This window comes from Neltuma alba, unplaced genomic scaffold, assembly GCF_004799145.2.
Source record: "Neltuma alba isolate B1F8T4 unplaced genomic scaffold, ASM479914v2 tig00008135_pilon, whole genome shotgun sequence".
In the NCBI taxonomy this organism is placed as follows: Eukaryota; Viridiplantae; Streptophyta; class Magnoliopsida; order Fabales; family Fabaceae; genus Neltuma; species Neltuma alba.
The window spans coordinates 7,335-17,779 of record NW_021634956.1 but is presented as its reverse complement, the minus strand read 5'-3'; the positions used below and the strand labels follow the sequence as shown (position 1 = coordinate 17,779).

The window sequence follows — 10,445 nt, the reverse complement described above, 5'->3', positions numbered from 1 at the left end:
ATGGAGGCTCTCGTTGCTAGAGCAAGGGCGACAACGAAGGCTCTCCGCAGCAGAGCAATGACGATGGCAAAATCTTTCCTCAGCACAACAGTAGCGACAGTGAGGTGAACGATCTCCTTCACTGCATGAACTGGAATTTTTAGAGAGTGAGCGAGAGGGGCTTCAGATATCGGGAGTTGAGAGAGAGAGAGAGAGAAGACTTCAAATTTCAGAGTAATAGTTTGAGGGGCAACACTGTCTTTTTAGTTTTGAAATTAATATCAATTCACCCCCATGGTCCTGCAGTGGCTTGTCAGATTGTTTTGGGGGCTATTGGAAATTAATTGCCTTCAGCGGTCCTTCAGTGAAATTTTCCCAAAAATCAATCTGGATCCTCCCGGGAACTCAACTATTGGGTTTCAGTGCTGCCACGTAGGCAATTCTTCGTCGCCTTATCTGTTACCGTGGCATATTTTTAAGCCACATTGTTTCTCGTTATCAAAAATTAAATTCATAAGAAGGATTTATGAACTTTTAAGAGACATTTTAATTGGACAGGGGGCCATCCTTTTTGGCTACAAAATAATCAATTATGACATATTATGAAATTTATTTATACAGTCATATCTATTTACCATATAAAATCAAATTTAATTTTTAACCGATTCCACTAATAAATAAGCCAATATTTAGAATAAATTAATAGTTTTTTTTCTACCCATGGATATTTTTTTATTTGAGACCATTATATTCAAGATAATAAATGCTGTTGGACACAATGCGGTGGGAGCCTTTCCCATTTTTTATTTAATAATATAGTATTTTATGTTACATTGCCTCCGATTTTTCTAACAATATTTGTTCCGTGGCTGTGTTAATTTGGCGGCCCAACGAAAATGTCAATGTATGCTTATCTTTTCTTTACTTTTTTTTTGTTTTTTTCAAGTGGCCCAAGAAACGTCATATACTACCTCTAATCTTAATTATAAGATCTTATTTATAAATTATAAATAATACCGTATAATTAGGACTAGAGGTGGTATTATACATACACAAGATACCAGAACGCCTCTCTAGTCCCTACCTAGATCCAAAAACTCCCCAGTAATTAGAAGGCATCTGGTTTACCTCACCAGAACTTGCTATATATTTTTTTTGTTAAGACAAATTTTAGTTCTTTAGATTTACTCTTATTTTAGTTTTAGTTTCTTGAGTTTTAAATTATGGGTTTTGATCTTTTAAGTTTCTCCTCATTTAAACATTAGATACTACTCCTCCGGTCCTAATTATAAGACCCAATTGACTTATTTGAGGAGATTAAGGAAGTAAGTTAAGTTGGTTATTTATAATAAATAAGTGTTGTCATTCCTAAAATATCCTTACTAATTAAGTATATTGGCTAAAACTATCATTATTAGAAGGATTATCTTGGAAAAAAATGCATAAATATAAGAGACAAAATGGATTGGGTCTTATAATTAGGACCAAATAAAAAGTCAAATTGGGTCTTATAATAAGGACCGGAGGAGTATAATCCAATAAAAATTTAGATCATTTTGCCTCTTAAGAGACCAAAATGTATGGTTTAAAACTTAATGAACTAAAACCAAAATGAGGACAAATTTAAAAGACAAAAATTATATTAACTCTCTTTTTTTTTTGGCGAACAGAACTTACCATTTTAGGGTGTACAGTATTTGGTATGATGGAATGAAAGGAGGAAAAAATTTTAATAAGCCTGATTAAAAAAAAACTGAAAAAGTTGAATTAAAAGTTTTTATTTAATTTTTATTACTCTTTTTATCTTACAGACTACATTCAATCCTAATTATAAGACCTTATTTATAATTTATAAATGAGGTTTTATAATTAGAATAGAAAGTATTATTATTTTTATTAAAATTTCACAACCTCGTTTTTCTGGCTTTTAAGGATGGACTCATTGACATTTTTTGTCCGCTCTGCCCATTTTAGTAGGGGGTGTGCATGGGTAGGGCTGGGCAGGACAGGATCCCTGCCTGATGCCCTGCTCGAAGGATTAGTGGGCTGCAAAATGCAGTTCGGTGCCTCGCCCTGCCTAGTAGAAGCCCGTGTTATTTTGGGTTGGGCTATTGCAGGTTGGACAGAGCAAGGTTTTCTTGCCCAAATTTATAACTTGAGTCATAAAACTGCCGTATGTCTTAACAGATATCCATGCTTTAAGAATTTAATAATATCCATAATTTATTAAAAACAAGACAATAAAAAAATGTAATTAAAATCTTAAAGTCCAAATGATTTGCATCAACCACCACAAAGTTGAGAAAATAACAAAACATATAAAAAAATACAAGCTATATTAACATGTTCAATTATATCATTACCTTATAGTTTAATATAATTTATAGAGATCTATATATTACATTCAAATTGGTATAATTAGTATCATTTCATGATATATGAAGTAATATCAACATATAAAAGTTAAAAGACAATCATAGGACACAGCAAGATAATTTAAAAAAGTTAAAAAAAATGGTATGTTTTTTTTTTTTTGAAAAAACTAGAACTTTAAAAATATAAAGCTAATAATATAAGGGAGAAATGTTCCTTTTGTGTAATGAAGAATAATGTAATATAGTATATTAATATTACACTATATATATTATAATTCTGAAAAAATATATATTATAATATAAATAATTATATATATTTCAAGTAGGGCCAAATAGACAGCGCTGCATGTCGTGCCCGCGACCCAGCCCTGTTCATGAATAGCCCAGGCTAACAATGTCCTTTTTTTTTCTTTGGGCTGGGCAGGACATTTTTTTGCTGAGCTTAGACGGGTATACCAGGCTACTGGACCTCATAAACACTCTTATGTTTTAGTGAGATACAAATGCTCGGATTTTTTTTTTTCCGAACAGTAGCGATAATCCTAGCATATTTTCAATTTAACTTTTACTTTATTGAGACAATAAGAAACCATTTGTTATCGGCACGTGTTAATTTGCAGCGCGTACTTAGCTCTCTTGGCAACGGTTCCAATCAAATCAGTTACTGCTAATCAATTGACGGACCCATTATCATTAACATACAAATAATTTATTATTGTGAAACATAATATACTCAATAAATATCTAGATTTGAATGTGTCACTTTAACTACGTGATCAACATAGCCAAGAATAATTGGGAAGATGAAGGCGTGTTATTTGATTTGTTTTTTATATTATGCATAATGAAAACATCGATCGTAACAGGTAATAAAAAGGGGCTTCTTTTTTTTTGGGATAATGAAATAATGTAAAACGTAAAAAGAAAAACGTATGAATTCGCGGTGGAAGAAGCAAATCTGTCTGTTAACCTTCGATGGAATATTAACAGAATAAGATATTAACTCCGATTATAAATATAAGAGATAGTTTACAATGCAACTATAAACCAATGACATGTTAATTATTGGTGATTATTTTTAAAATATATTTTAACAATTAGATACAGTTCAGCAAGTTAATCAGATTCCAAAAATATTACCACATTTTAGGTAATTGCCCGTAGATTTTTGGGAACGAAATAGAAAAACGGAAAACTGTGCAATCTTTTCTGATGATATTTAATAAAGGAGAATATTCATCTCAATTAATTTCTACGTGAAATTAAATTGGATAAAAGGTAACGAGTCCAATTTTGATTTTTTTAGTTATTTTATTCCACCTCGTGTAGATCTGGAATCAAATTAATTTTATTCTGTGACAGTTTTTATTGTCCTCTGGTGATATTTTCTTGACTTCTTTCTACGAGAATAAAACTCAGCCATGGGGGTGAAGGATTTACGATTTACTCCATCAGCAGGCAGCCTTGGTCTTGTCGTGTTATATTTTTGAAAAAATTGGTAAAAAAGGTTCTTATTTAAAAATTTAATTGACTAAAAGGATATAAATTTAAACAAGTGTAATTATAATATGTGAGTACAACACACCATTAATAATGCGCAACAATCATTAATATAAAAATCATTTGCATATAATTAAAGATATATTGTACTCACATATCACACTCACATGCATGCAAATTCAGGTCATATTAAATTTTTAAACAGGAATTTTTTTACCAATTTTTCTTATATTTTTTCCTGACATAAATATATTACTATAATTTTTTGCCTACATAAATATATCACGACAATATGTTATATATAAGGTGAAAATCATTAGGCAATATATATAAAAGGTGAAAATTATACTTCTTTCTCACATCAATTTCGTCGGATGAATTAAAATATGGCCAAGAAAGAGTGTAAAAGCGCAACATTAAAAAAACCTATTAATGTTGCATCAAAATAAACACGGGACTATCGATATATAAATTTTTATACATTTTTAATTGGGATTGCATAAAATGAAATAAATTTTGTATACAAAATAAATTCAAATAAAATCACATTATGTAGAAAGTAGGTACTCCAATAAAAATGGTATTTAAAATAGGCATTCATTTACAAAATCAAGGAAAGAAAATCGGCCTTTATCACGACATATCACCATAATAATGGTCGGTTTCCGGATGTAGTAAATTTTTAATGCCTCACGAAATAAACTTGTTTTAGCCTTTTAGGAAGAATGAGGTCACACTGCACAGTGCACGTAGAATGACAGAATTTGGAAGTAAAAATTTTAAGAAAAATCTAAAAATAATAAAATATCATCGAAATTTCATTAAAATTACATGATCTTTAGTTTTAGCCTTTTGTGTTGGCCATCACAAGATTTCCAATTTTTGACAAATAATGAGTAAGCAAGTAAGCATTAAAAAAGACCGTACGAGGATACGGTCCCAGAAATGAGTAAAAGACAGAATTAAAAATTAATGCGCCGTACCGTGGAGAGTCGAGAATGAGGTAAATTGGGAGCATTTTGTCGAATGACGTGGCAAAAGGCCCACAAATTTCTCCTCTCTTTTCTATTCCTTTGACAACCCTGCGTCACGCAACAAACAGACCAACGTACCTCCCATTCCCATCCTTCTTCCTTCACCACCACTCCTCCAATCTCTATACTCTCTTTTGCTGCATTTTCTCACACAACTGTGAAACCCTCTTTCCCTTTCACCACTTCCCTATCTTTCCTTTTATTTTTTCGGATCCTCATATGCGGCCATCACATTCATATCATTTTTTTGTTTCCTTTTTAATTTCAGTTCTTCGATCCCCCTGCATTGGATCACAGGTATCCACACTATCCCTGAACGTCATTGTCGTTTGAATTTGGCTTCTCACTTGTTTTTATTCCTTCATTGGCAAAGTGGTTGATGATTGTGTGATTTAATGTATTGTGCTTATCCGTTTCGTTGTTGTCACGGATTCGATCCTTTGGGCTCTGTTGTTATATAATCTGAGACGTCGCTGTCTCCATCCGCAAACCAGTTTCTGTGAGGATCCATTCCTGTTTCGTACCATTGTCCGAAACGTTCTTCATGTTATGAGATAAAAACGGGTGGCCTTCTGTGGGAAAAATGTGATAATTTGCGTAAAATGCGGACTTGACACTGTTCAATGTTCATGACTGGTTTGGCGTTTACAATTCATATTTCATACGTCGAATCGAGGGCACATGAAAATCCGATTGTGTTCAGGAAAACAGGGAAAAGACTGGTGATGCTCATTCAGAGTGAATTGATCTTTTAGCTTACTGGCTTCTTTTTGAGGGAGAGGTTCTTACTTCTTGGTTTCAATTCGATCGAGTCTTTGATGAGCTCTTCTATGTTCTGTAACACTTTGCGAAAGGATGTTCAACTTTTCGCGGAATTTTATTTTGACAGCAATGGCATCAATGCATGTTCTTTGTTCATTAGGAAGCTTACATCTCAGTGATGGTTGTGAATTGTATGTTATTTGATTACCCTCTGATTAGAATTTATGCCTCTCATTTCGCATTTCCCTAACATGTTCCTGAAGCTTTATGCATGTGAGTTCTTCACTTCCTCATCTGCTGATAGTTTAATAATGTTTGATTTACTCTGTCTTAGGTAGCATGACAGCCAAATTGTGTTGAATGTAAAAATTGAGAGATGTCTGGAGAAGTTGCTGATTTGTTTTAAACAAAGAAATCACTTACTTGCATGGCCACAACGCATAAGTGATCTTCTGATCATGTTTGGGACAAGAAAGCGATCACAGATAAAGAGGCCTATATGGACTATCTTATTGGTTTCTGTAGCGAGCATTTTTCTGACTGCTGTTTATTTTTATCTACCAAGAAGTTCTGCATCATGCTTTTTGTTTGACTCTGAAGCTTGTGGAGCATATGAAGGGGTGGCTACCCGTGAATTGACTGATTCTGAAACTGAATCTAAGGTTGTTGTCAAGGAACTTCTGAAGACTCCACCTGTCCATACAAAGAACCCTAAGATTGCTTTTCTGTTTTTGACTCCGGGTACATTGCCTTTCGAGAAGCTCTGGCACGCATTCTTTCAAGTATGGAATCATTAGTCCGTTGAGTTTTCTTTCATGTCTTCTTTCTATTATTATTTATTAGTATGACTGCTATATTTGATTTTCCCTTTCCCTAAGTTTCTCCGTAGCTCTATCAAATAAACTGCATCTGTGGATTCTCCAGCAGATATAGTTTCGGCATTTTTATTCGTAGGTGTAAATTTCAGTCATATCTTAACTTGTTTCGGTTATGTAGCAAACTTGCTATGAGAATGGAGTTAAGCACTTCATGAGCTACAATGGATCTCTTTTGGTGCATCACTAACTCTGTCAACTCATTTTAAATTTATGAAACAGATTTTTCCAAGGTCTTGCTACCGTATTCATTTGGCTACCTCTCGTGTAGGGTTGATACCACTAATTTCGCTCCTTAACCTCTATATCTAGTAAATAATCTTTATGTAGGGCGATGTTCTTACACATTTTTATATGCTTTTGTTTACTGTCTTGAAAGAATTAAAAGAATAGAGGTTTAGCCAACTTATTTGCAAAACGTTTTTCTTTGCATCATCCCCCCTTTCCTTGAGTATCATGTCTGCCTCATTATTGCAGGGATAGGAATAACATAAATCAAGTTCTTTAACATGAAAGCACTAATAATGATCGTTCTTCACTGTAAAAGTGTTTGTTTTGAATTGGGTGGCAAGCTCTAGTGTGTGACATTGCAGTGATAGATAGGATGGATTTACTTTTAGTGAGCATATCACATACTGGTATGACAACCGCTTTTTTTTTTTTTTTTAATGAGACATTAAAGACTGTAACATTTGCCCGTAATTACTAAATAGCATTTCGTCTTAATTTTGGACATGATAAATACAATTTTGAACTCTACTTATATCAAAATGCAGGGCCATGAAGGCAGATTCTCAGTTTATGTGCATGCATCAAAGGAAAAACCAACGCATGTCAGCCGTTATTTTGTTGGTCGAGACATTCACAGTGAATCGGTATGGGGCAGCATACAATATTTGAATATCCAAATTGTCAGTTGCTCTGTGAAAAATCAAAACTATAATTACTAAGTTTGAAGTCCGCCAGTTGATATGACAGGATGTGTATAATTTTTATCAAGTGCTTAGTATAACTTGAATGGTGTTACAGAATTTCATACAAATGCGATCATGTCTTGATACCAGAATTTTACAGGTAGCCTGGGGAAGAATTTCCATGGTTGAAGCTGAAAGGAGACTTTTGGCGAATGGACTTCTAGACCCTGATAACCAACATTTTGTCCTGCTATCTGAAAGGTGTTTTATATGTATTTTTTTAATTTCTTCTTCTTGTTGTTGAGTCGTGATTTGTTTAAGGGATTCATTCTATTTAGTTATATCTTCTCATTTGTATTTCAGCTGTGTACCTGTGCGTCACTTTGAATTTGTGTACAACTACTTGTTGTATGCAAATGTCAGCTTTCTTGACTGGTAAGACATTGTAAAATAAGTTTCTCTCGTATCATGAGAAGTTTCCCTTGCTGAATTCTTTTGTGGAAATCCAGTCTAACCTGTCTCTATTTTTCTTCCTTTTCATGGCCAAAAACAAAAGCTTTGTGGACCCTGGTCCTCATGGAAATGGAAGGTATATTGAACACATGCTTCCTGAAGTAGAGATAAAGGATTTCCGAAAGGGTTCACAGGTATAACTTCTGTTGATGTTGAGAGCTGCCTGATTTAAACTTCTAGTGTCCACATGGATGTAATTTTTTTCAAGTTCATAGTATAGGTACTTTTGGTAAACGTTATCTTTTTGTATGTAGTTTCATGGGGATCTGTGTGTTGAAAGAATGTTGTTGACTTCATTTATGAAAAGGGTCTTTGCCTCTTTATAACATGGAAACCATCCCTCGGCCAAAAAAACTATTGAATTACCTTCCATTCACACCCAGCTTTGTGGCGCAAGATTTTAGCAGACAATCTACTCTTGTCTGATATTTCAGATTTGGATCAAAATGTGGTTCTTCTTTGAGAAATGTACACATGTTGGAGATCACTTTCTTTTTTAACTAACCTGGATCATATTTGTACTGCAGTGGTTCTCATTGAAGCGGCGGCATGCGATAATAGTGATGGCTGATAATCTCTACTTCACAAAATTTAAGCATTATTGCAGGGTATAATGTTTCAAACGAATCACTTGCTTGAAGCTTATGTGGTTTCTGGTTGAATCGATTATTTGATTCAATATGCAGTTATCCTATTACCTCCGTTAAAAGCCATATTGGGTGGACCTAAAATATATTTTATTGATTACTTGATGAAATGAGAGCTTAGGGCAACCCTGAACCACTCTGATTCATTTCGCTGTAACTATTCTCCGTAGTCTATACTTTCCCTTGGAAACAAAATTCTAACTTCATAAAACAAAACACTTTAGAAAGCATGCAGTTAGAGCAGAATATCCTGAAGTTTCCTGGAATATGCAGAATATTAATTTTGCGGAGGATTTATACATAACCATATATATATGTATATAAATGTATATATCTTACATTCAACAACCGAAAAGTTTTTTGTGTTGTTTTCTTTAGCTTTTGAAGATGACAACTTATCTTCCTTATGTAATTCTCTTCTGTTGTTTAGCTACAAATGGGTTAATATTTATTTCTTTCTTTGTGTCTCCAGAGAAGTATATATGAGTTTATATCTTCACTTTGCTTGTTTATAATACTCCTCCGGTCCTTAAAGTAGAACCTAATTAATAATTTGAGTAAATTAAGGATATTAGTTAAATTAATTGATACGGTAAGTTTTTTCTAAAATACTCTAGGCATCTTCCTTAATTCTCTCCCTCCCTCTCTTACATGATTATTATTGGGAGAATATTAATATGATTAATTTGGAAAAGAAAATTGATAAACATATGAAATAAATCTTATATATAAGACTAACATTAACTTTCTAACTAGGTCCTACATTAAGGGTTGGGAGGAGTATTTCTTTACCCGTTACTTGGAAGAAAGAAATCTGCAAGTCTAGAAATTTCCCTTACAAGCTTTACACTCATGTTTTAAACTTCTGCAGCCAAATATGGAGGGAGGACGCAACTGCTATGCTGATGAGCATTACCTTCAAACCTTTTTTCATGTCAGTGCTCAGAACTTTACCGTGTTTGTATTCACTGCAGCATACAAAGCATTCTCTCCTTTCTTTTCTAATCTTGTTGCTGATTTACTTGGTGTATGTTCAGATGATTGATCCTGGTGGAATTGCAAATTGGTCGGTAACGTATGTTGATTGGTCTGAAGGAAAATGGCATCCAAGATCATTTGCAGCCGTGGATATCACTCACGACCTCCTTGTGAAGATTTCAGTGCGTAACATACACCTTACTCTCTTTCTTTAGTTAGACTCGGCAGTTTTGAGTGGAAAAGTGAAAGAAAACTGTTCTTCTGGTGTAATCATTAAAGGAAGCAGCTTGAATCATACCCTCTAATGTGGGCAGCAGTTCCCCGTTGATCCTATTTTGACAATCTCTGAGCTTCTGTCAGCTGTGGGAAAAAATGATAGATAAAAAAGAAAGTGAAAATTTTAAATTTACCCTGGAGAGAATCGTATTTCACGTATTTGGAGTTTTAGCTTCCTCTCCTAGCCATAAACACTTGCTTACAATCTTAATATGACATTATCTGGTTCACTGAATGCAGTCTGTGACAGAATGTCCGCATTACACAAGTGACGCACAGGTAAGAAGCTAAGTCATATAAAATCTCACATGGTTTTCTTTATGTTAGTACGCATTTGATTCCATGTCAAAGACCATTAGAACCATGGTTTTGGTAACCAAACATGCAATTAAACATAAATTAACTTGTCAATATATATACCAACATTGCTGGTGTTGATAGTGGAATTGGGGGTGATTTGCAGAGAACATTGGTGATTACACCGTGCATATGGAACGGTTTACAACGACCTTGTTATCTGTTTGCGAGGAAGTTCTATCCAGAAACACAGGAAAAATTGCTAAAGCTTTTCTCTAACTTTACAACATTCTAG

General features: G+C 33.9%; 1 protein-coding gene across 1 annotated transcript; it reads left to right on the top strand.

The window, feature by feature from the left end:
• Nucleotides 1-10,445, top strand: LOC114753771 (glycosyltransferase BC10-like). Its single transcript, XM_028942481.1, has 11 exons — nucleotides 1-104; nucleotides 6,063-6,432; nucleotides 7,302-7,400; nucleotides 7,600-7,700; nucleotides 7,803-7,874; nucleotides 7,996-8,086; nucleotides 8,480-8,560; nucleotides 9,471-9,533; nucleotides 9,637-9,759; nucleotides 10,094-10,132; nucleotides 10,317-10,445. The coding sequence occupies exons 1-11, from the start codon at nucleotides 1-3 to the stop codon at nucleotides 10,443-10,445; spliced, it is 1,272 nt and encodes a 423-aa protein (XP_028798314.1).